Source organism: Caloenas nicobarica, chromosome 6 (assembly GCF_036013445.1).
Source record: "Caloenas nicobarica isolate bCalNic1 chromosome 6, bCalNic1.hap1, whole genome shotgun sequence".
Classification (NCBI taxonomy): domain Eukaryota; kingdom Metazoa; phylum Chordata; class Aves; order Columbiformes; family Columbidae; genus Caloenas; species Caloenas nicobarica.
In genome coordinates this window covers 24,768,231-24,794,476 of record NC_088250.1, presented here as the reverse complement: position 1 = coordinate 24,794,476, position 26,246 = coordinate 24,768,231, and the positions used below count along the sequence as shown (strand labels likewise).

Genomic DNA, 26,246 nt, shown 5'->3' with positions numbered 1-26,246 from the left:
CGGCAGCCTGTGCAGGACAAAATCCACGGTGACAACACTGATCTCTGTAGGACCACACACGGACCAGTGCGTCAGGAATCAGAAGGATTTGGGCACTGGAAAATATCCTTTGATATCTCATATCCCAAGAGCTCAACCAGAAATCCAAAAACCCACCCAGAAAAGCCAGCCCTCATGTCCGTTACAAGACTACCAGTTGCCACCAGTAACTTCCAGGCAGCCAGCTCCTCACCTAAGTAAAGTCAACATGCTTCTGTTTCCTGAAAAGGCTGGTGCACATCAACATTTATACAACTGGTATCTGTTTCTGGTATTAGTTCTGCTACATGCAGTTGGAGAGAAGAACTTGGGAAGTCACCTCTTTCCCCCCATAGTACAGCATATTTCTCATCCCCAAAAAGGTGAGAAGTTCCCATATGTCTTTGTAATGGAGCTAGATTTCAAAGGCAGTGTCTCAAACAACCTTTTCTCAGCTGAATTTGCTGATCCTATGACCTAAGCAATCTCTCATGTGGAAGATTCTTGGCTTCCTCTTGTCATTCATGTTTTAATCATGCCAGATATAAAAGAAGATGATTAAAAATATTTCCTTGAGGTAGATGGCTGTGAAGGGAGCAATAACAAACCAACCAGTATTTTGGAAAGAACAGTGCAAGAAAAATCAAAATCAGTGTATGTCATATGATAACCTAAGGAAATCTAATATAGTTTTCTGTTTACTGAAAAAGTTGGTTTGTACCAAAGCTTATCAAAACTACAACAGTGCCAAAGCCTACTTCTTAAATGATTTATCAATGAGGCTTCTGCATTTAATGTGAGCTGTGCAGCAGCATTACTCACAGCATAATCAATGAACAATTTCTGTACTGCAAATCACAAACGTTATCACATCCCCATGAATACCTACAGCTCATTGCAAAGCAGCACTAATAGCCAAGCAAACTTCAAATATGCCTACAGAGATAACCAAATACAGAATTTCAGATGCAGGAGGGACCCAACCACAGAGCTGAGAGTAATGCACAGCAGCCTTTTCTCTTGCTTTCAAGCAGATGACTTTGCCTTTCCAGTCATAAAAGCCTTTCGAGGTGTCAACATCATGACTAAGAGCCTTGTATTTCTAGCAGGAGTCTTTCTTGCTCATCAGCAGATAATTTCTCTGCTTTTATGCCCATATGTTTATAACAATAGCATTACCTGCAGAAAGTGTCAACACCTGTCTATCTATAAATCTCCACCCCCTCTCTCTTCTGTTCACCACATGAAACGGATACTTTGCATGAGCAACCTTCCTGCCTCTTTTACAATCAATACATTGTAATCCAGTTTTTCTGGCTAGGTTGAGTGCATCCACATGACACTGAGCACAAAGGGAACGCTGGACAAGGATTTGCTACCTCCAGCATCTCCCAGGAGTGGGAAGAGGCTCTGGAGGTGGTAATTTCCGCTTTTCTCTGCTCCCCCCAGCAGTGACTTTGAAACTGTGACGTCTGAACAGGGAACGCTAGTTGTTTATTACTTTTTCCACCTTGCAACACTCGTTCTTGCAATACCCAGGCGCTTACAGAAATAAAAAAACCAAACCAAACCAACCAACCAAGCAAACAAACCCCACCAAACAAATGCAGGCTTACGAGAGTTGCAGGAGCAGAGTTACTTCCTGAGGTAAAGGACTTTCTCTAAGAAAATCATGGTGCCTGCAAAGCAGCCATCAGACAAAGATTTCAGTCCTACCTCGAGTCTGCTGCTAAGTTTAATATTAGAACATGGCACTGGTTTGAATACAGTGTCTGCTAACTATTTAAAATATCATGGACATATCTGGACATATCTTTAGCATAAGAGAAAACTGGATAATTGCAACTTTTACCAGAAGTGTGGCTAAAAGTGATATGATTCTTTTTTTTGACATATACAGGTTTGGTTTGATTGAGTTAATCCTATATATGGCCATGAAAACAAAAATCACTAAAATTCAAAGGGCACGTGACAAGCATTCAACAACTTATTTGGATACAGAGAGGTGGTATGCAGAGGGGTATTTAAGCAATAACTCTGACTTGGTTTTGCATTAACTCCACCTGGACGGTCTTTTCTTCATGGACACTCACTCTATTTGGTGGCTTGCTTTTTTAGCTGGATGTTGAGGATTTAATTATTTTTAAACATTAAAGAATATTTGGCTTTTAGCAAAAAGGAAAATAGCTTTCCTCTGTTGTGGCTTTAGATTTCCTGTTTCAGTGACAGCAGCCTAACCTTTTAGCACATTATGAAATCATTGTATTGCACAGTAAACTGAAGATGAAATCACACACTCTCACTGCTGAATTTTTATGTAGTTCTTATATCTCTTTAACAATCTCTATATGAATCTTTGGCATGAGTTCCAAGGTTTTGAGTTTTTTGTTACATTTGAAGGTTTTATTATTGTTAGGGATCCTTATATTTCACTCTCTTGAAGTGTCATAATTTATAAGAAATAGGCTGTATGTTATTATGGCATTTTAGAGCCTGTTCTGTTTCTCCCACTACACAGAAACATGGTAGGTAGCTTCCAGAAATAATAAAAGGAATTACAAACCTTTATTCTAATAGCAACTTCCTTTGTTGCTCAAATGTGATGGTGCCAACTGCTGCAGCATTGCCGCCAGGCCTGTCCTGCTGTGTATTCAAGTTCGGATTAGACAAGGCCTACTGAAATACCAGGAACGGGTCTGAGAAATAAGACAAAGAAAGGAGTGTGGACACATGCACTCGGCATCTTTGTTTGTTGATAGCAGGGAATGTCTTTCTCTGTGTGTTTGTTTGGCTTTGACTCCTGCTGGGATCTCTGTGTGCTCCTGGAACGACAACAACAAAATAATACAAACTGTGCTTTAACATTCAGAGAACTGCTTAAAATCTTAAGGTAAGTGGTAAATGATACTCTTTTGTAGCACTTTAAGAAAAGGTCTCTGACACCTGTACTGCACAATTTTAATGTAAATTGTGCCTCGGTGTAGTAGTTCTGCTGAGAGTGTTAATATGCTCAGTCTCCTCAAAAGCTGTTTTCCATTGTTACTGTGCTGGTGTAGGATTAATACTCAAATTATGCTTGTGGGAGCTTGCAACTCAGATGATATTTCATGCCACATTACATTTGTTGCAAAAAATGTAGTTTGAAAAGAACATCAGTTATAATTTGGGAAATGTTTTCAAGCAAATAAAAATTAATTCAGGTGGAAGAGCTTTTAAATCTAAACAAAAAATCTTTTTTTCTTCTTTAAACATGCAAAGCAGAACAGTTCCCTAAAAGTGCTGGGGAAGAGCCTGTGGTTTTGAGTCTCACATCATGTTCTGGAGGCAAAATTCAGCTTGTTGGAAGGAAGATGAAGATAAGACCCTCTACAATGGCACTCTCCCAAACACTCCCACTGCCTTATGTGTGATCAGAAAGAGACAAAATTTCAATGTGCTGCTGAGAGGATGGTGTAAAGAGCAAAATTTCAGATTGATCTGCACTTGGGAGCACTTATGAGATAAAAAGAGCCTGTTTGGAAAGGATGGACTCATTGGGGGCTGAACTGCTGGTGTTTAAGGTTGTGATTGATTAAGCTATAAATTGAAGAGCAGCAGGTGTGGGGAGCACAGTTCAGGATGCCACCAGCAAAGACTTAGAAATTGAGCCTTCTTGAGTGCAGGAAAGGCCAGAGAACAGAAATAAGGAATGGAAAACAGAGTGCCTTTCAAAATGGGAGATGAAGAAAGAAACAAACACTGCAACAGCACATACTTTTACATAAATGCTAAAAATCCAGTGAATAAACAGAGGGAAATCAAACGCTTAGTCTTACGCGAAGACGATGACATGATAGACACGTGTAGGACATCCTAGTACCAGAACATAAAATATACAGAGAAGAGTCACCTCTGCTGGTGATGGAGTATTGAAATTTATTAGTGAGATCTTTTTGTCAAATCAAATGAACCCAGCAGGTGACACAGAATCTGCATGGACTGAAATGCCAGCTTTAAGCATATGGGGCTGCAGGCTACCTGCCTGACCAGAAGACAGAGAGGGCGTGCTGACAGAGATTGGATGGGCAAAGATGGAGGGAAATATCACTGAAACTGTGCTTCAGGTAACCCCTGTGTTGTCTGGACATTGCAGCACTGGAATATAACACAGACTACATAAGACTCCATCGATGCTGCTTCACAGAGTGGCTGGACAGGGAAGCCACAGAAGAGATGCAGCCCTTCATTTGGTCCTCATTAATGTGCCAGATCTTGTCCTACATCTTCAGCTCACAGTTGCTGTTCCTGTATTTATATTCAAAATTCCCATGGGCTTGACAAAGGCCAAGCATTCACAGCTGTTACACCCAGCTTCAAAGGGACAGAGACATAGCAGCGATAAAGCTTGTAAAGAGGAAACAAAAAGGAGCAGCTAGGAACAGTAAATTCTTACAGGTGGAGCTGAATTTCCTGAAGGATGCACAGCACAGCATCACTGTACACCATCTGCTAAGGTCCTGAGAACTACCCTGTTTTCCCGAAAATAAGACCTAGCCTGAAAATAAGCCCTAGCGTGATTTTTCAGGATGCTCAATATATAAGCCCTACTCCAAAAATAAGCTCTTGTTACAATTCATAAGAAAGTAAATTTAAGTAGTGTCCAGGCAGCTGTACATGTAAAAAAGTAATAAGTTTTGGAGCAAAAATTAATATAAGACCCTGTCTTATTTTCAGGGAAACAGGGTAGTAAAAGGAAGTGGGCATAGATAATCTCACCACAGGGTAGATTATTAGAAACAAGAAGTGGAACTCATCTCCAAATGAAAAAAACAGAAAGGATTGTAAAGTGACATACTAAAGGAAAAACAGTGAAAGAACAATTAAAAAGTGTGAGCAGCAGCTAGCAAAAGGAATCCAAGCTAATATTAAATCTGTCTTTAGACACATCAAGACCAAGAATCCCATCGGAGTCTGACAGATCAAATGAAAACTGCAAAGTAAAAAGAGGACAGGCCAAAACATTTGCAGAGAAGCTAAATGATGTATTTGTATGTGTTCACTGGAATAAGCAGATGATTTCCATATTTAGAAAGTCTGTAATCCAAAATATGCAGAGTAACAAATCTCCGGGACTGCCTAAGGGAGCGCAGATAAGAAATAGCAGATCTGTTGATCCTACCTTTCTCTTCAAGCTTTGTCTGCCTGGAGACTGGAAAGTGGCAATGTGACACCAATCGCTAAAAAAGATTCGAGGAGGAAAATGAGGGGACAGGATGGACAACACTAAATGCTGGCAAGCTTACCATCAGTGCCAGGCAAAGCGGCAGAAACTGTGATAAAGCACAGAATGAGTGTGCACCTGGATAAATACGAACTTTTGGGGCAGTGCCAACACCTCTTCTCTAAACATAGTAACTCCTGTCTAGGCCTCTAGAGTTTTTTGGTGAGGTCAGCAAGCATGTGGACAACAGTGGTCTGGCTGATATGGTCCACCAGTAATTTCTTTATCTGAATGAAAGCTCCTACTGGGTGAACAAATCAGCAGGCACTCCTAACTGGAACTTGCTGTTCGCATTTTCTATTGATTTGAGGGCATTTTGTTACAAATAAATTATTTGTACCTTATTCTTATTGTTTCTGAGAGTGAGACTGAAATAGCTTTTGTTATTACCCACAGCTTACATGACGCTGGGACTTGAACAAGAACTACCTGTCTGTGACTCAACACTCACATAACTTGAGATAATGTTTGTGGGTGGACAGCGCATACAAATGAGTTTATAGAACTTCTCTCTATGCTTGACACCATGGGTAAATCAGGGAGAGACTATGAGAGGATTGCTATCAGCTTTTCATCACTGCACAAGTACAGATGGTGAGCTGGTTTCATGCGCTTGACGCATAATATATGAGGGGAAATGTGGTAGATGAAGACAGGACAGAACAGCACAGATCTCTTATGACTCAGCTCTGCAGTGCTCTGCACATGCACTAAACATTAACAAGCTTATAGGCAAAACTTCAGAGTATAACAGATTTTAAGCTAAAAAGCCTAATTATTCACTATTTGATCACTACAGAGATCACCTCTATGTATCATGTACTCCCATTGTGGAGACCGTAAGTTGTGTCCAAGCTGAACCTGTTCCTGGCTTTGATTTCAAAGCCCAATTTTTATAGTTGCCCCCCTCGCCCACCCAAACTTTCCATACATTTCAGAACCTACTCTGCTTCCTCTGCTGAAGATGACAAGGAGTAACTCTGCTTTTTATGGTGTCTTACAGAAGACTGACTAACAACACTGTGTGAGTACCTCTAGTTAGATTTTTAATGGAAAAAAAAAAAGGAAAAGGGTCATAATACTATATAATCACTAAAATAAATATACAGTCCTATTACCACTTTTTGATTTGTATACGTCTTCATTCTCAATATATCTAAATAAATCACAAAATGCTAAAAAAATGGAGAATGAACAAAGGTTTGTAGTAGTGAAGATAATGCAACTGCATGTAGAGTTCTAGTTAGCAATCTACTTAATTTGTGCCTAATTAAATAGCCCTATTTCTTTAAGGAGTACATCTACATTTATTTTTTTCTTTTTTTTTTTTGGCTATAATGTACATATAGTAGTAAAACATAAATTGCTACGTATGTTCTATTAAACAGCAGCACTTAAATCTATGAAGTTCATAAGTTTCTTAAGGTTTGTGTGTATTTCTCAGTGCTGAAACAATTTGGCCATGCAAAATGACTAGCACATCTCCCTGCTTAAAGGAGGGTCAGCTAGAGCAGGTTGCCCAGGGCTATGTCCAGTTTAATTTTGAACATTTCCACAGATGGAGACTCCACAACCTCTCTCGGCAATCCACTCCAGTGTTTGACCACCACTACGGTAAAAAAACCCTGTTTCTTCTTTTTAAAAAGGATTCCCAGTATGTCAGTTTGTGCCTATTGCCTCTTGTCCCTTCACTGAATGCCACTGAAAGGAGCCTGGCTCCATCTTTACTCTCCCCAACATGAGGTATTTAGATACATTGATAAGACCTCCCTGAGCCTTCTCTCCTCCAGGCTCAGCTCTCTCAGCCACTCCTCAGATGACAAACGCTCCAGTCCCTTAATCATCTTGTGGCTCTTTGGTGGATTCGGTCCAGTAAATCCATATCTTTCCCATACTGGGGTGTCCAGAACGGGATCCAGCACTACAGAAGTGTCTTGCCAGTGCTGAGTAGAGGGAAATGATCACCCACCTTTAGCTGCTGGCAACACTCCTCCTAATGCAGTCCAGGATACTCTAGGCCACCTTTGACAGAAGGGTACATTGCTGGCTTATGCTGAAGCTGGTGTTCACCGGGACTCCCAGGTCCTTTTCTGTAAAGATACTTCCCAGCCAGCTGGTGCCCAGGCTCTATTAATGTGTAGGGGCATTATTCACCAGGTGCAGGATTTGGCATTTTGCTTTGTGGAACTCCATGTGATTCCCCTTGGCTGATTCTCCAGCTTGTTGAGATCCCTCTGAATGGCGGTATAACCATCTAGTGCTGCAGGTGCACTCTGTCCCATCATCCAGGATCATTAATGAAGATGTTAAACAGTATTGGCCCCATTATTGACCCCAGGAGTACACCACTGGTAAGTGGCCTTCAGCTGGACTCTATGCCACTGATTATAATCTTTCAAGTCCGGCATTTCAGCAAATTTGCAATCCACTTCACTGTCTACTTGTTTACTCAGCAGTTTGTTAATGAGGATACTATGACAGCCGGTGATGAAAGCCTTGCGAAAGTTAAGATGATTAACATCCTCAGCTCTCTCCTCATCCACTAAGCTGGTTATTTAGTCACAGAAGGCTGTCAGGTTGGTCAAGCACAATTTTCCCTTCTTAAGTTCATACTGATGACACAAATCATCTTCATGTCGTTAATATATTTGGAGTTGGTTTCCAGAATTATGTGCTCCATCACCTCCCCAGGTATTGAGATGAGGCTGACTGGCCTGCAGTTCCCCAGTTCCTCCCTTCTTTTCATCTTGAAGCTAGGCATGATGTTTGCCTTCTTCCAGTCCTCCTCTGATCACTGTGACCTTTCAAAGACACTTCAGTCTGGCCTCATGATGGCATCTGACAGCTCCCTCAGCACTTGTGAATGCAGTCCGCTGGGCCCCGTGTACTTGTTCATGTCCACTTTGTCAAAATGTTCTGATCTTCTCTACTGCAGGTTAGTCTTCATTGCTCCAGATGCTCCCACTGGTCTCGGGGTCTTGGCATTCCTGAAAGCAAATCTTACCAGTAAAGACAGAGGTGAAAAAGGCATTGAGTACCTCTGCTTTTTCCATGTCCTTTGTTACCACCACCCCACTCAGCAGCAGGCCCACATTTTCGCTAGTCTTCCTTTCGCTGCTGATACACCTGCAGAAGTCCTGACAGTGCAGAGCTATTCAGCTCATCACTTTTCTCTAAACTTTGTCCATGGACTGGTCCACTAGGAAAGTTCCCAGACAAAGAGAAGATGCTGCCGTCTCCTTTTTAACAAACACATGGACAGTTTGGTCATCTTCGTTATGACAGACTCAAAGGCAATCCCGTTTTCTAAGAGGAATCTGCACTCACATTGATCCAGGTGAATTCAGCAGCCACCAGGCTAAAGCAAGTTCTCAGTGTCTCCTGTTGGAGCTGATCTCCTTTATTCAAAGTACTGAAATATTTATTACAGCACAAAGTGGAATTTAGGTCTCTCTGTTCTCTTTCCCCACAAATGAGTACTTTTGCTACTGGAGCACAATCTCACTCGTATTCTCATTGTGACCAGCTGAACATTTACTTATTGGTATAAAGTCCGATGGTTAGACTATGCTCCCCTCATGAATCTAGCCCTTGACTTGACAACCTGAAGTCTTGAGAAAGACAAAGTGCTAAAGTATCTAGATTTTAACTTTAACACAGTCATAGACATTGAATGCAATTGTAATCCTACCTTAAAAATAGAATGATCCAACCACTAATTTCAGAAGTGAATATTTATGGCAACAATAACCATATTTGTAAAACCTAGCATTTATCTTTAACCTTTACTCCCACACACTTTCATAGCCATGAGCCCTGCCAGAGAGGACATGACAGAAACGGCAAAGCGGGAACAAGCAGAAGGGAAGCCAAGAGTCTTGACTTTAAAAGCAAAAGTTAGTGGAGACTCCAAGTCAGAGTATATTTTATTCATCTAACAAAACATGTTTAAACACAAGCATTGGACATAAAAACAAAGCATGAGCAAACACAAACATAGTGCTAGAGATCACTTTAAACAGAAGGTGCCTTCAATTAGTTTATTGTTATAAACTATGTCATGCATTTTGAAAGGATTGTTAACGCTGTAATATAATGCCATAACAACGCTGTAATGAAACCAGTTTTGGATGGTAATCTCACATTTTTAACCCAATACATAACTGAAAATAGAGTTGGTTTATCCATTTCATTATATTGATATTTTAGCTCTTTCCTGTTAGTTTGAACTGAGACCAAAATTTAGTTCAAGTTTAGTCGGAAAAAATAACTTTGGAAATTAAATTTTACCAACATTTTTCTTGCAAAACATGTATCTGTCTGGCATCAGAAGCAGTCTGGAAATGGTAATGGAATGAGGTACTTCACACTGTTCCTGAAAAGGGGTTTCCCCTTAGTAACAAGGTGTTGTTCTTTCAACTTGCATGGTACTTGGCAATCATTCTCCCTAGAAGACTGCCGAAGAATAATTTTTTCCCCTCATTTTATATGTGGTATACTGAAAGCAAAAAGCATATGAGTTGGCGAAGATGACTTTGTGATAGTAGTGAAGCCAGGAAACAGAGCCTGGACCTGCCTAGCTCCCAGCATCAGGCAAATCCTCTTGCCTGTACCTGCCACCAAACAGCACAACAGCAAAATGCATGGCTTTTCCTCTCTCTTTGCCTAGATTTCTTCTGAAATAGAGAAATAAAGACTGGTTGATTCATGACGCAGTCACTGACCATTGCTCTGATGTCATTTGGCTACTCGTTTGCTATGTAACTGCCTAAGCAAAGACACAGCGACGTATGCCCGCACATGTTCAATATTCCACTTGCTGGATTTATTTGTTTGGTTTGAGGGGGAGGGAGGTGTGTGTTTGTGAGGCTGTTTTGTTTTGGTGGTGTGGTTTGGGGTTTTTTGTTTGTTCAGTTTGGGTTTTTGTTTGGTTGTTTTTTGTTTGGTTTGTTGATTGGTTATTTGGGGTTTTTTTTGGTTTTGGTTTTTCCCACAGTGGCAGGATCAAAGCATTAGGACTCACAATCTAAGGCATCTCATACAACTGGCATTTTACCAGCAGGAGTCAGGGTTGGGTCCCTTTTGCATTAATTACTATCAAAATGTGTGGATTTTTCTCATCTGATCTTGAAGTGTATAATAACATATTAAGACTCTCATTCGTGGTCACTCTTGGATGCATGAGCTTAATGCTGTCTGTCAAAAACACTGTACATGTTCACTTTATATAACTGGTTGCAATTTAAATCAGTCCTGGGAGGGATGGGGGACTGTTGCAACATTCGAGAAATGGCACACATTAACTAATCCAGTTTGTCATTTGCAATGGCTGTCAGTACATACATACACAAGTTACAGCAATGCAGCTAAAGAGAGTTGCAAATAATCAAAGATGGAACAAGTTCAGAAGGTACTTTGCTAGCTACTGTATTGCCTACGGGATAGTACTTTAGCTAAGATGGTAATACCACATACAGCATTAAAAACAAGTAAAAAATATGCACATCTCTGGTATTAAATTAATTGTCAAGCAATTCAACTTTAAAAAGCTTGCCTAACAATAACAAGAGTTTTCTCTAACAATCTGACACCTAAAATGACTACACACTGAATTACAAGGAACAAAACAAAAATCAGTTTAGGATCCCACATGATCTATTTGTTTTAAACAATAACACGTTCTGCTACATCTGTTTTGGCACTTACTTGCTAATAGCAGATGTCTCTGTGCTGCAACCAACACATCAAGCGGGAAAAGAGCTCCAATATTAAGCAAATGGCGAAAGCTGTTCCTAAATTTATTTTCCTCCCTCATCTTTTTTGTTGTTGTTGTTTGTTTTTCTGTTTCCATTTCTTACTATAATTATAGCTAAGACTTACCACAAGTTAAACACTGAACTGCACTGGAATTTGGTATAGTGCCCATATCTAACTCTTACTTTCTTCTACCCCTAAGACACCTGAAATGGGGAAAAAGTACCCGCACGTAGTGTATAGCCACCTTTCTGGCCAGGTTGTAGAGGAACAATTAGAGCATCCAGGCAGAGTGAGATGTAAATATGTCACAGCAGAGCCTACTGTCCAAAGACATTATGCCTTTTTTTTGTTGTTATTTATATTTTTAAATGAGGTATATGAATATTTATCACAGTAGGTTCAGAATAATATTTTCTTAGGCACAGTATGCAGTTTGATGCTCCTCTCCTCTTTACAGCTTTGAAGATCCCCTTTTCCTTATTACAAAGTGGTCAAGAGGCTGACAACAGTCTTTCCCCCCACCCTGTGATTTCTATCACAATAAATAAATAACTTCTCTTCATTCTCTAAAGTCATTCCTTACTGTTAGACTTATTTCAGCCTCAGGACTGCTGCAGCATACTACAGGGAGAAAATGAGTCTAAGACTGAATTCTTATCTATCTTGAGGAATTCAGTCATATAACACAAACTGCCTCCTCTCTTTCTGCTAAAAACACAAGCCACAGCGTACCTCTTTTCAAAAGAGATCTACATTATTTTGATATTTTCCCAGGATGCTTTGTATGCACATTTCCAATTAAATCTCTTCCCTAGAGGGTTAATAATTAGCAAACTAACTTCTCCAGCTGGTTTTGTTCAGAGTGCCGTCATCCTCCTGAATTCAGTCAACATCTATCAGAAACAAAGACGTCAAACAAAACCTATTAGGCTTCAGTATTCTCTTGTGAAGTTTTGGCCTCCAGCCAGAAAATTTTGTTATTTTCTGTGTAAGCTTTATTTTTCTTTCCCTGACCAGCAGTTAGTATGGATCAAAAGAACCATTGCTTTAAAATGCAGTCATAAAAATAATAAACACTAGCACTGACCTAGCACGTGCACCTTACGTTAAGTCTTGCATCTATTTTGGGTGCCTTTGTATTTGGTAAAATGCTTCAGTGGGCTGCAGCTTTTTTCAGCATCCCATGAATGTTCCTCTGTCTCCAGAGAGGGACAGAAAACCTCGTAGCTGTGTCAGGGCTCTAGAGAGCTGCCCTTGCCTCTCAGGTTCTGTAAGAAGACACGGGGGTCTCTTTGGGGCTACGATGGCTACAGCTCATGGATAAGGTCTACAGAAAAGAGCATCCCTGCAGAAAGGAGACTGCCAGAACAACAAATTCCTGAGGAAACTGAGGAATCTCCTCGTGCAGTTCCTGCAGAACAAGTCCAGGTACTGTGTGATTTGCTCTATTTCTGGAAATGCCATTTCCAGGAACTTTGAAGAATGACCATGTCAGAATTTTCTTCTTTTTGGTGGTGTTATCCAAATGCATTAAATGCATCCAATTTTAAAAAGGAAATGTTTAAGGATTTTATGATCCTGGTAGAACTGAGCTTAACCGTTCCTGCCATTTCTCACAGTTTATGGCTTTGCTTTGGGCATCTTGGGCTTTACAGTCTATCCAGTGACTCTTTATCCAGATTTGGCCACAGACACACTCCAGCAGACCCACATGGAGCTGGGAACAGATGTGTGTAATTCTGCCAAAAGCTGCCCTGTAAGCCAGTTTTATCTCAGTGCTTTGAACCTGGCAGTTGCTGTGCAGGAAGTTGCTGTTTCCGCTAATTTGTTGCAAAAGAGGAAGACGAAGGAGCCTAAAACATTGCTGTCTCCTGCGCAGGAGTGACGGCGGCTGCCTCTCCCAGCAGGTCCAGGGTCCCCACCTGGGATCAAGCTCCAGACTTGCTGAGACACCTGGACCACTCAAAGGTACCTCACAGAGATGTCTCCAAAGTACAACCCAAATAAACAGATCATGAGGAATCCCATACCCTGGGTCTGTGACATCTCTGGAGGAGAACATAAACAAAACCAAAGATAGTAAAAGAAATGAAAGCAAAAAACTAAAGATGATTATTTTTTTCATGTATCCTTTTATTTTTGTGCTATTCATGTAGTGATTCTGGGCCTTCACTTGATTAGACCGTTCATTTCCTTTACCCTGGATGTGGGTTTAGGTGCCCAGGGCATGTTGGGTGCCAGAGTCCCACTGGCTGCTGTAGTAGATTAATTGGATGATTCAGCTTCACTCATTTCAGAACTGGCTCTTTCTATCCTGAGGCAGACCACAAATTTAACCAAAGGTGTTTCCCATATCCCAGTCGTATGGAATTTGTGTCCACCGAGATCCTAAATTCCGGCTGTTGAACACTTGCGTGAGTCAGAAAGCTTGGGCTGGAAGGTAGTGGGATAATGCATCAGCAGTCGCACGAACACATACACACCAATATTTTCAGGTCAGGCTTTCTCATCTTTACCCAGACTGTGCTGAAAGGGCCATCCAGCAGTGTTGTGAATCTATTCCCCAGTAGTGGTGGTGGATTGATTTGTTTATTTCTAAATCACAGTTATCAAATTTAATAGTGCACACCGCTACCAAAAAGAGACCCTACCACTTATGCTGGCTGCTTATTGTTCAGCCCAGCTATTCCCATGGTTATCTATCCTTTATTTCCTGCTGTAGTTTCAGTCAGTTACTTCTTATTCTAGTCTTCCCAACTAGTTGGAATAACCAATCCCTGTTCCCTTTGTACTTTTGCCTTCACCAGTGATCAGCTCCTCCTGTCATCTTTCCTTCCATAAGAGTTTGCTTTGTGCTACATCAGAGCAAGTAGGCAAGCAACCTGTAAGAGCAGCTGAGACTCACCCAACTTCCACTTTACACTCTTTCAATCAGGCAAGAATGAAGCAAATTTTTATGTAAATAGCAATAGCTAAAATCAAAATCATCACCACACACTAGATTCTGGAAGGTCAGGGGAGGGTGGGTGGTCAAGGACAAGATGGAGAAAGGAGCCCACATTGGCCCTCCTCCCCTCTTCCATAACTCAGTTGCACCAGGACACCCAGACACGTGGTGTGTATGCTCCAGAGGTGCCGTGTTCAGGGGACAAGGCACTCCAGGAGCGTGCAGTGATAAAACCAACATGTCACCTGCATTCCTGGGTATGGTGTGTGGGGAAGAGCCACTCTGCTACTTATACTACAACTATTGTAAAGGGTGAAGTAGCTGCTGTTTCTGTAGGTATTCTATTAATCTGTTCTTTCCAGATGGAAAGCCTCCCGGAGCTGTTCTGATGCATTTCCACATTTAAATGAACAGTATGTTACGTTTTTTGTAGCCACAATGTGTCCCGTATGTACAACTCCATCTTCAATATTTGCTTTTGAAAAAATATTTAAAGTAACTCAATTTGCCTCTCAATATCATTTTTATCCCACAGGACTAGCAGGACATGATATGCAGCAGCAGAAACATTACCTTCCTACCTTTTCAGAAAGAATCCTGATATTCTTGAACATAACAGGTAATGTAACGTTACCTGAACGTAACAGGTAAGTGTGCTAGCATCAGGAGGACCTTCCCAAAATAAACCAGTGCAGATAAAGCAGAATTACATGTAACTAGTGCTAGGACAAATGAAACCTCACATTACTTAGAGTATTCTTTTGCTTCACACTGAAAGTTTATGTACTCCAGCTCTTTGGCAATGTCTGATGTTAAGGATTCTGCTCACATACCTGAATTAACTTGGAAGCGTCAAGCTCTGGGATGGAGTCCCAAACCCAGCATCAGTGAAGCCACACAGCCCAAAGCTGCTGATGAGGTAGAGTTTCTCTTTTATCAGCTCTGTGCAAGCTTGCTTTTGGCTTCCAGCAAGGGCTTTCCAGGGGCTTTTCACCTACAATGCACACAAGGTTTATGGCAGACAGAAGTGGCAGAGCAGATTTAATCAGGTTATGACTGGGTTCAAAATCCCAAGATCATGCTTTAGAATAAATATCCTGAATAAATGGCTTCACAAGAGGAATGTACTTGATGGGATAATTTTCACTTATCACTAAAGAGCTAAAAAGAAAAAAATACAGATGATTTTTTGTACAGCATAAATGGAAACCTTTTGTTTTTTAAGATGAACATCCCTCTATAAAAATCTGAAAAGATACAGGGATAGGTTTGTTTTTCCAATGCATGGTCTCAGACATTGACCAAGCTACTGCATTCTACCAGTCAACGCAGTTGTGGTGGATGCCCTTCGAGCACCCGGTGACTGGCACCATTAGCTGCAGGCTGTCTGGCTCCCTGGAAAGCAGGTTGTTAGTTGGGCCTTTATGTGTATGATTCAGAGAAAGAGTCTTCACTGTTTTCCCGTGCTAGCATGCAGAGTAACTTTTAGCCCACTACACAAGATTTACCTTGTATCTACATGTTTAGCTGTTGTTCTCACTAAATCTATGTTTTGAAGCATTTATTTCTGAGAACTGCAGTGGAGATTTAGTCTGTAGGCTGAGGCTAACAGCAGAGTAGGATTTGTTACAATAGCAACAAGCTGACAAACAAAAATAAGCATCAGAAATAAGAGAAACGGTAGTAGAAGCATTTTTGCTATTATCTGGCTGCGGACTTTTGGAAATGATTTCAGCCGGTTATAAATGACCAGGGCGTTACTCACAAGCACTGCGGCAGGCTGGGTCTAGTACACTGCCTTGGACAACTGCCGTTCCTTCGTCACAGGAGGATCAGGGAAGTCTAGAGGAGCTGCAGTATAAAGAAAAAAGATTATAAAAACTAAGAATTTGAAGTGAGTTTTTATTATAAAATAATTCTCAATGCCCTTTTTTATATCAATTTTCTAAGATCAGAATGAAAATCACTGTCATCCTGCGTAAAGACAATGGATATAGAAAAGGATCAGCAACTCTTACACTCTGAGCAACTCGCAGAATAAATTGAGAGAAAGAGAAAATAAATCTGCTTTCAACAGTTCTGTGGAATGATTACTTCTGCAATGGATGTCTAAAATGTCTAATAATTTTCATTTCTATGTTTTAAATTTTCCTTTTTCCTACGTAAATTAGTGAGTAAATACCTGCATTGATACAGTCAAGAAATAAAATATTAAAATAAATCCATTTACAGTAAAGAGACATGGCTGAAGCATTTTCAGTGAATTATCTTTCTCTCAAAGGGATCAAAACCAAACCATACCACAAAGATATATTCGCTTATTTATTTAATACTCAAGGAACCCAAGAGGATTTTCCCGTCACTCACCAAACAAAAGAAGAACCCACAGACCAACACAAGGATTTGCATTATCCCATTCTGAGTGTTTCAATGCATCCCATTAAAGTTGTTGAGAACGAACACTGTGACTTGGAAAGCAATCTTAACACAGCTTTGTAATGTTGCAGCCATGGCTAAGAACTGACACTGATATTTGCCGTCCTGTGACTTGGGAGTTCTGCTGCTCATTCAATTAAACTTTTAAAGGATGTGGAGCAGATCCTTCTGATTTTTTCTCTTGCACAGCTCATTTTATCAGCTCAGTGTGTACCACTACCATCTACTGGCCAAACCAAGACTGTGTTTCCAAGCACCAAGATCAACCCTAATTCATACCATCTCAGAACAGTGTAATGCCTGTGAATTTGCTCCTGATGGTTACTTAGACATGAGGGGCTGCATCAGATTGTAAGAGACCAGCACCGGCATGCAGGGGTTTAAAATCAACATTCCAGTGAAATATTATTATAGCTCAAGAAGAGGTCTCTTGTTGTGACCCAGCCACAAAAGTGCGTGTGCATATGCAAAGATGGGGAAAGATGGAAAGGAGAAGGGAGGAGGTAGAAGGATCTGTGTGCAAGGAATGGCAGCACTGCACCCAGGAGCTGGAAAGGGCTTTGCTTAGGAGTCATGTCTCCCACTTACAGCCTCGTGCCACAGCCCTTTGCTCTGCCCCGTCATGCTGCATGTCTCCAGCACACATATGTTCCCACTGCAGACTCCTGTCCAGCTGAGATGTGACAGCTGCATCAGGCATCTCTGTCCCTCAGAGACATGCTGCAAGGACTGCTAAGGGGACCAGGAGGTAGATTTTTCTCCTGGAATGCAATCTGCAAAAATAAGCGCACAAGACTTTTTTTTTTCTAAACCTTAATACCTGCTAGACAAGATTTGTCATATGTTGGTCTGAATATATCTGTTTCTAGTGGGGATACCCTTCCATCCTCCAAGCAAAGGAATGGTATGAAAACATCTAACACTTCCCTTTCAGTAAGCACATTCAAAGAAGCTGGCGCAGCAGAGGAAAACCCTACATCCATTTGCCTGCTCAGGCTCTCGTGAGCCCAGTTCTTGAACACAGGAATTACCTCTGTACTTCCATGGAAGCTACTGCTCTGCAGTCCATGTATCTCCACCTCATTTGTGGCAGAAATGAATAGACTCCCATAGAACATAGCTTCCACAGTCTAGCAGGAAAATTCCTGCAGCCCACCACTCATCCCTGAGGGCTGCAGGGAATGGGCAGCAGGCTGAGAGAATATCCGTGCATCAGTGCCATGCTCCAATCCATCATCCTTACTGATGGTGCCGTGGCTCCTTCCTCCTCCCAGCACTTCCTGCACACGTCATAGGGCATCCTCATCTGTCCCCTGGGAAACACTGGGGCCACCACGTGTACAGAGACCTTCTGCAGTGCCCAGGCCTAGGTCCAGCCACGTAGCCAGAAAGGAGGCTGGTGCAAGCTGTCCCTCTCCTACCACGGAGAGGGAAAAAACTGGGGACTGCTTTTACGAGACACTAAAGTCTAGCAGCTAATTAAAGATGGGGGAAGATTCAAGAAAAATTACAGCACAGAAAATTATTATTCACACTTTAATTTTCCAGTTGAAATAATACAGTGAATCTCACTGCCAATATCATCGAGGTCAGCAGTAAAAACATAGTCACCACATACTTTGATCAGGAACGGTGAAGGAGACCTCTGATTAAGGGAAAACAATAGAAAGCTATGGGTAACAAATTCCAGAGTGAAGACTAGAAAAAAAAAAAAAAAAATCAACAATTACATTCTTGAGTGAATAATACCTGCAATTGTAAAAGTTAAATGATGAAAGATTTTTAAATGAATATTTAAGGGTCTGTTCCCTATAAACCATATCACAATAGGAAGAAAACACCGCTTGAACTATTTTTCCCTTAACGCGAGATCATCTAAATCAGAGTCGATGTTAATCAACAATCACTATTTTGAGGTTAGAGTTATTTATTATACCATTGCCCTTCAAATACATTTAAATGATTACAATGTACACCAAGAAAACTTGATAAAATACCTGTGTCAAGTTTTGTGGAAAAAAAAAATACAATTTCATTAACCACATCAAAATCTGACAAGAGTCTGCATAACCAGTAACAGCATTGTAGCCTGATAAATACATGTCCTCAGAGACAACACAGCTTACTCTTGGCAACAAAAACCATCCTGCAAACTCCTCTGCTTGCTGTGCTGTAAGGCAGCAGCATTTACACCCTTGTCAGTTAATGTGATAAGGGGATTTGTTGGTTTAAGTTCCTCCTACTCCATCTTAAATAGATGACATTCTCATGGGAAAGGGAGAGATAGCCACAATCTTTTTTCTTCTTTTTTTTGGTGGTAAAGCAGCTATCACAGTTCATACATATAAAGAACAGATTATCTGCCAATTGTACTCAAAAGTTGCAGCCCACAAACTCTAGTAGTGGATTTCATATAAAAACAGTCCCATAGAAAAATCTAGAGGACTAAACCAAAACTTTTAAACCATCACTGAAGACTAATGCATGGGGTCAAACCATTAGACAAAACTACACAGAAAATATATTTATATGACAGAAAATTCTCAGATTACCAAGTTGTGATAGCTACACCCATAGAAGTTACCAAAAGCATTAAGTTGAAAATTATATTGGGACCAAAACCATCTGTGGCCTCTTTGAAAACATTTTCGAATGCTTCTGTAAACCAGCAGAGAAATATTCTATGTACTAAATAATTTTTTAAAATAGTCCTATACATAATTACAACAGGAACAGGCAATTTTTGTTTCTAGAATTGGCCATGTGAAATCTAACTAAAGGGCAGTCATACATTCCTTTGCATGTGCACAAATACTGTGTAAAAACATTTCACTTGGCCTTAGCTGCTTGCTTAATTCTGAGGAACCTACCTCCATCTCAGGGCTCTTGCAAAATCGTTAGAATGAGTCATCTTAAAACAAGCAAACCAACAAACCCAACAATAAATGTAGCCCTTCGCAGCAGCTTTTAGAGACTGAAGACACAGTAAGTCCATTCTGAAGTAACTTGTCATGACTAACCATTTGTTTTTCCACACTGCAAGAAAAACAAAAAATAAAATCCCTGAAAACCTTCCAGGTATTTTTAGAGACGTGGGTGGAGGACTGGTTAGGGTAGTAGGAGTCCCATGGAGAGTAAGCGTTGCTGTCCTGGGCCACCGTAACTGAGGTAGCACAGAGACCTGAGCTGGGTCCTTCACAACCATCAGCCTGCAGACTGACTAGTCAGCAAAATTTACCTCCTTCGTTAGCACCATAGTACAAACACTGGAAGTGAAAAATGTCCTTCTGAGGGTCTGCTACATGGGGTTATAGGACTAGAGCACCCTTTGGGAAGAGCACTGTGGCTCTCCTATGTATTGTCCTTGGCTTTTGAGAGCAGGGTGTCAGAAGAGCATACATGAATACTGCTTGCAGAAATACTGTAAGTGAACAGTAAAGCAATTTATCAGCATAACTTCAGCAAGATTTATAACAAGTTTTTTTCTTCAAATGAATATTGCCCAAAAAACTCTTTAAAAGAGGTTGATAGGATTCCATTTCTGAAATAACCTAGGTGAGACCTCACATGGTTAAATCTTTAACAGGATGCTGGATGCATCTCAAATGAATATATTAACTTCAGGATGACAAAGCCCACGTGACATTCTATCTCTAGACCAATTTATTTTACAACATAAACTAAGTATCATGGGTCAAACTACCAAAGCTCTGGCACTTGTAAGTCAAAAGTGACTTCATCTCTTTGCAAGCTTGGAAATCCACCCGGCAAGAATCCACTGTCTGAAAAATAACTGTTCATTTTGCAGAAGGAATTGCTATTAAAAAAAAAAAAATCTACTTCAGAATCCTTGGAATATATTTCAGAGTTCCTAAATTCAAGGCTACATTTTAATGCTGGCTCATGAGCAGATTTTGCAACGTATAAAAAACAAAACACAAAAGCACAAATGTTCCTGGAGGAAAAATCTGCATGAAAATTTCTGCTGCTCTGGGGCCCTGGTCATGACTGTTCCATGTGAGCGGTTGAAGGTTTATGGTGTGGGAGTATTTTCAGTTCCTGTCGTGTCCCAAAGGAGCCAATTTGTCCATGGTTCTGCCTTGCATCCCCACCTCATCCTGCCACAGAGAAAAAGCCCTCCAAGGCAGGGATCCCCTATGGCATTCATACCAATGGCTGTGAGGGTTCCTCTGGATATGGGTACCCCAGAGGGCTGCCAAGAAGGAGAAAACTACTGTAGGTCATGGAGTTTCACATGGAAGACGTGACCACTTGCTACTTCGGATCAATTAATTGTTGTCGCTTCTCTCAAAATCAGAAATGAGGATGCTTTCTTCCAAAGCAGAACCATCAGAGTTAATCTGTGGCAAATAGGCATTTCTGACCCATAGTATCCTGTGGAAGAGTTGGTTATTCTGTTTGTACAGGCACCACAGAAAAAGGGAAATGGCAGCCAGCATCACCAACGTCACAAGAACTGCCAGAGCTACAAGCCCCTGGTATGACGCTGAAACAGAAGGACAGAAATTGTTATTAAGCAAATATAGCTATAATTATATATAGCTCTAAATATAAACATATAGATGCTTTATGGAAAACAAATTATTACTTCTTATATGTCACACATTTTAAATTACAGGTTTAACAGTGAGAAGTGTTACCTCACAAAATATCTGCTCAAAATGTGTTATTACTCCTTATAAAAAAAATTAAGAAAGTACAAAAGGAACTTACCGTTTTCAGAGAGTTCTGTTGCATTGATATCTGAAATAGAATCCAGAACTGTCACAAAATTACCCACAGAGCTAACAAAAGTTACTATATATACTCAGTGTAAAACTGATACTGAGAAGACAATCTACCTAAAACCATACAAGCGCAGGCTGTTATTTTTCTAATTTGGCTTATATTCCAACTGGCCAAGTTAGACATGACCTAGTACATTATCTAAAATCCATTAAATGTGGCAGACTATATTAACTGACATTTGTGCAAGGATGAACAGCAGTATTTATCCACTTTTTGAAGTACAAAGGCATGAGCAGACCTGGGCAGCGGTAGATTAATCTGGCTACTGGGCCCAACAGCTACTCAGGCATTTCGTGTGGGCTCTGGGAACACTTCAGCTCTCACAGACCCACGTTCCTATAGACCAGAGGTGTCAAAATTGTTTTCGCCAGGGGCCACATCAGCCTTGAGTAGACACATTTACACCGAGTAGTTACATTTATTTGGTCCTAAAATTACATTTGGCCCTTTGAAGGCAACCGCAAGGCTGATGTGGCCTCCGGTGAAAACGATTTTGACATGCCTGCTACAGATGTGGTGTCTGTGCAGCGATGCTGGGCTGCACCTGCCCATCCCATGGGGTCTGGGGGCTCAGCCTGATGCTCTGTCCAAGTCAGCCTGATGCTCTGCCCACAGCTCACCCACGCAACAGAAAGTCCACCGCCATTGGCAATAATGCAACAGCTGCCCGGGTTCCTCAAAAGGAGGTTACCATGGCTGGTTCTTTTTTTCACAGGTATTTTTTTCTAATACCAAGGGACAAAATTATTTAAATGAAGACTAAGAGCAAGTAAGCAAACAACAAGGAACACGTAAAACAACGGTTATACGGACACAACTGCCTTCTTTTAAGGAAGCACATACCTGCATCCATTTTACATACAAATCCCTTTTTTTCTCTGCATGGAGATAATTGCCAGACTCCATCTGTGGTTCTCAGGCTGACACAGGAATTCCCTTTGAGATGATCAAATTCAGGCTCCCTGATGCCCCAGTTAGAATAAATAAAAGGGGAACCATCAAACCAGGAGATTGTCTCATCTAAGGGCAGAAGTTATAAATCATTATAAAATATCACAGTATTTTGATAAATCTGTTTCAGTTGGACTTATCCTCACATAAAAAAATAACATCTAATGGAATGCCAGGATTTTATCTGTTTGGCCACTATATTACTTTTTTTTTCTTGAAGGCTTTAAAAAACATTCTGTGCAGTTGACACAGAAGACAGCCTGCCTGTAGCGCTTCTTTAAGAAGAAGATAAAGGCATTCACATGCATGTGCACATATTGAGCATTCAGAATACTAATAAGTAACAATTACAGCAATCTTGACTGGTTTTATTACATTATAAACAGATAATAAGCAGCAAAAAAAAAATCTCAAAAGATAACAGTGTTTTGGAGGATGCTTGTGCTAATATTAAAATAAACAAAAACCAAACCAGATTCTTACACGTAGTTTTCTTCCACCCCAAACTTACTGTCTGTAACAAGCAGGATGTTCAACCAAACCATTTTTACAGAATAACCAAAACCGTGCAATTCTTCCAAAATGAAGGCATTTTCTTCTTCATCTTGAATAGTTAGAAGATTTGATCCTACAAATTAAATGCAGAACAAATTTTCAAACAAACCATGCCATTAAAATGTAACATTGCATTTCAAAAAGTTAATGTTATGAGACTTAATTGAAAAGCTTGAAAAGTCTCGTCACACATTGTAAGTTCTTTAATTTGAAATTAATGTGAAAATGCTCAGGCTGATATAAAACTGTTCTCTCATGATTTTAAAACAAGTTTGAAGGGGAAAAAAAATAATTTTATGTGTTATTCCAGAAATCGTTCCTTTTCATGTGAAAGTATTATTTTTTGATGTATGTTGCCTCCAACTTCATAGCTGGTTTATGAGCTCCACTATTATTATCTTGAACTACAGAAAACACATGCTATGATTTCAGTCATTCACAAAATAAGTTTTTTTTAAACATATTGTGATAACATTTCATAGCTACAAAATAATCACTTACCTTGATTTTTGCAGACTTCATATGCAGTATCAAAACTTGTACCCTGCAGAACCGTGGAAAAGCTGTAGCAACTGTTTTTGAATTTGATCCAGGGAACAGTTTTTTCTGAACACAAGCCTTTATAGGCAGTGAGTTTCTTTTCTGTGATAGAAATAACAGCACTGCTTTATTGGCACAACAACATACACATTAATATAACATTTCACACACTGCTTTGGATTAACGCTAGTAACCATGTCATTGTGCTATGCCTCTGTTTTTCAAAGTGAAAACCTAGTGGATGCATATATTTGTATTAGAAGGGTAAAGCCGGTTTTATTTCTGATTGAAACCATTGCTGGATTGCAACAGCAGTATCAAGGCAGTCTAATGGGTACTGACATGCAGAGGGAGTTATGAGCAAACCGTGGGCACAGCAGAGCACTCTGGGCTGCCCAGCGTCTCTCAGAGGGCTGGGGATTGCCCAGCACTGCAGAGCTTCTCTCCACGAAGCCGCACAGAGAACTTGTGCCAAACACCGTGGCACAGAGGGGGATCGCCCGTCAGAAAGCAGCAGACGGCCTCTCGGGCATGCCCCATGTCGCTCTGCCTGAGGACAACTCTACATGCTCACTTTGCAATGCCCAGCCTCACTTTTTGTCAGTGCTGTACATTCAGCTACGTTACCTACAGCCTCACATGCCTCCTACTCTGCTAAAAAACACGTTTAAAAAATTAAGCCAGCCTTAGGGTATATACAATTACAAAACTTGACGAACAAGTCTGAAAATTAGCCAGTTTCATTACAAAAACCATGCTAAGGAATAATTCCTGCCTTGATGGATTCCAACACAGCTTTCTTCTCAACAGATGCAAAAGCTATAATAAGCTGTAGGCAAACCCCTGGTGATCAATACCACCGAACAGGAACTATTTTAAGAACTGAATGCTGCCACAGACTCTGCAGTCTTGGCCTGAATGGAGCTCCAGACCTGAATTCTGGATTCAAATGAAGCCCAGGTAATTGACAGTGTCACAGGAAATAGAAGATATTTTAGGACACAGGAAAATATTATTATCTTTACCAAAAAAGTTGCAAAATCTTTTATGTGCAATCAGAGAAGATATGACTCTAATTTTTCATTTTGCTCTAAATGCTTCCCTTCTCCCATCCCACAGTTAATTGCAGCAAACTGAATTTATTTCCTTTCAAGCTAGGTTATTAGCAATCATAATTTCTCACAGATAAAATAGTGCTCACCAAAGAGACAGAGTAAGTAATTTTCCTGTTTTTTTTCTATTATGAAAGTTCTCTCTCCATTCTCCTAGGGACCAGACCCGATGGCCAATATTTTATGGGAGAAAAAATGGTTTCACAAATAGAAGATACGGCAAGGAAATGCCAGGAATATACTTCAGTTTTGAATAATACTATCATCATTGCTTAACCTCGACCCAATTAATTTCCTTTCATATACTTCCACTGTCAATACAATTTGCAGCTGCAAAGATTTAATATAAAACTTTGCTATGACTCACTCGGTGGCACATGGCAAACTGCTCCTTGCAGAAGTCGTTCACATCTGGCACTTCTCCAGTGCCCTGAAGTATCCATGTAAACACAGCTGCCAAAGGCCTGGGACTCGTCGTCTTCCCAGAAGGTAAACAAAGATCTAGTTCCATCCGACCATTCAAAGTTAAGCCCATTCTGCCAAAACAAATTTCAGATTATCTTTTGGATGTGCTTCAGCACCATAGAAGTTCATCTTCTCCTGGTGGCATCCTCACCAGATATTACAGAATGTCTTTTACATTTCCGAAGGCTAGGTAGATCCAGGAGGATCTACAAAAGACAGATCCAAGGATCTTCTCCCAGTTTACTTCTGGGAGACCACAAAATACATCTAACCTGCTCTTTTGAGCAAGTGGTTATTTGGGTCATTGAGCAACTACAAATGAAATTACATAGTTTCAGTGTTGACACTACAAGAGATTTTTTTTGTCAGTTTTTAAATGTTTTATATGGCTTTCAGTTTTCTGTACCCATTGCACCAAACTGGCCCTCATTTGATTTATACATTATGTTGCAAAAATATGGTTAAGGCTCAAGCTTTCCAGGGTTTCATTTCCAGACGCAAACCTCCTGTGACTTCAAATGAATGACACAGCTCATTAGCTTGTTACCAGAAAAATTCCTTTGCACATCATATTCATAGCCAGGGAGTCCACTACGTACATCTGCAGTGAAGAGCCCAATCCAGTGGTCGTACCCCAGCCGGTTCATAATGACTGTGAGGAAAGCCTGGTGATACTGGTCTGTAATGCTAACCAACTCTGCGCCGTTTGCCATGCAGGTTTTTAAAGCTGAAGGCCATGTAAAATTCCCACGTATTAGTTTATACGTTCTGTTTCCATATTCTAAAGTATCTGGCACAGGGTACATTTCTGATGCATTGACGACATGTCTGGATGTGTCTGTTATAAACAGAAAGAAAGGATTTCTTTATTTTTTTTAAAAACAGACAGCTTGAACACAGCAGAACAGCTCCTAAAAATCAGAACTATCCTTAAATCTAAACATTACAAACTCTTTGGTTTCAGGAAGGCGCTGCAAATTTTAAAAAGACAGTGACTACTAGAAGAGTATCTGAAATTCCATCACAACACAGAACTCATCACAAGAGTGAATGATTTTAATGTATAACAAGAAAAAAAGAAAACCTGGATGGAGTTAGTTCCACTGACTGTTTCTTTGAAGGTCAGTAAGAAATCATCTGCGATGTGGGCACATCCAAATGCCCAATAGCAGTGGGCTGCAGAGTGCTCTTATCCCAGATACTTGACATGTAATTTAGAATACCTCTTTTTTGACTCATTATTTTAAATAATTTCCAAGATCAGTTTACAGCACACAGCCTGACCTCACAAATAATTGTACTGACACAACCGAGAAGATGACAAACTGGCTCATGGTACAAGTAAGTGCTTAGGAGTTTCTTCAGCTCATCTTTATGCCAGTGTAGGGAAGATTAC

General features: G+C 40.5%; 1 protein-coding gene across 1 annotated transcript in view; it reads right to left on the bottom strand.

Annotated features, from left to right (window-relative positions):
* Positions 1-18,327: 18,327 nt before the first annotated feature.
* PLA2R1 (phospholipase A2 receptor 1) overlaps positions 18,328-26,246 on the bottom strand; it is a 41,632-nt gene continuing 33,713 nt past the window's right edge. Inside the window, exons 24-30 of the mRNA XM_065637626.1 lie at positions 25,450-25,688; positions 24,753-24,921; positions 23,235-23,375; positions 22,690-22,806; positions 22,071-22,247; positions 21,153-21,182; positions 18,328-20,925 (exon numbers count right to left, since the gene is read on the bottom strand). Coding sequence (XP_065493698.1) covers positions 20,708-20,925; positions 21,153-21,182; positions 22,071-22,247; positions 22,690-22,806; positions 23,235-23,375; positions 24,753-24,921; positions 25,450-25,688 — 1,091 coding nt within the window. The 3' untranslated portion in view covers positions 18,328-20,707. The remainder of the gene's footprint in view (positions 20,926-21,152; positions 21,183-22,070; positions 22,248-22,689; positions 22,807-23,234; positions 23,376-24,752; positions 24,922-25,449; positions 25,689-26,246) is intronic.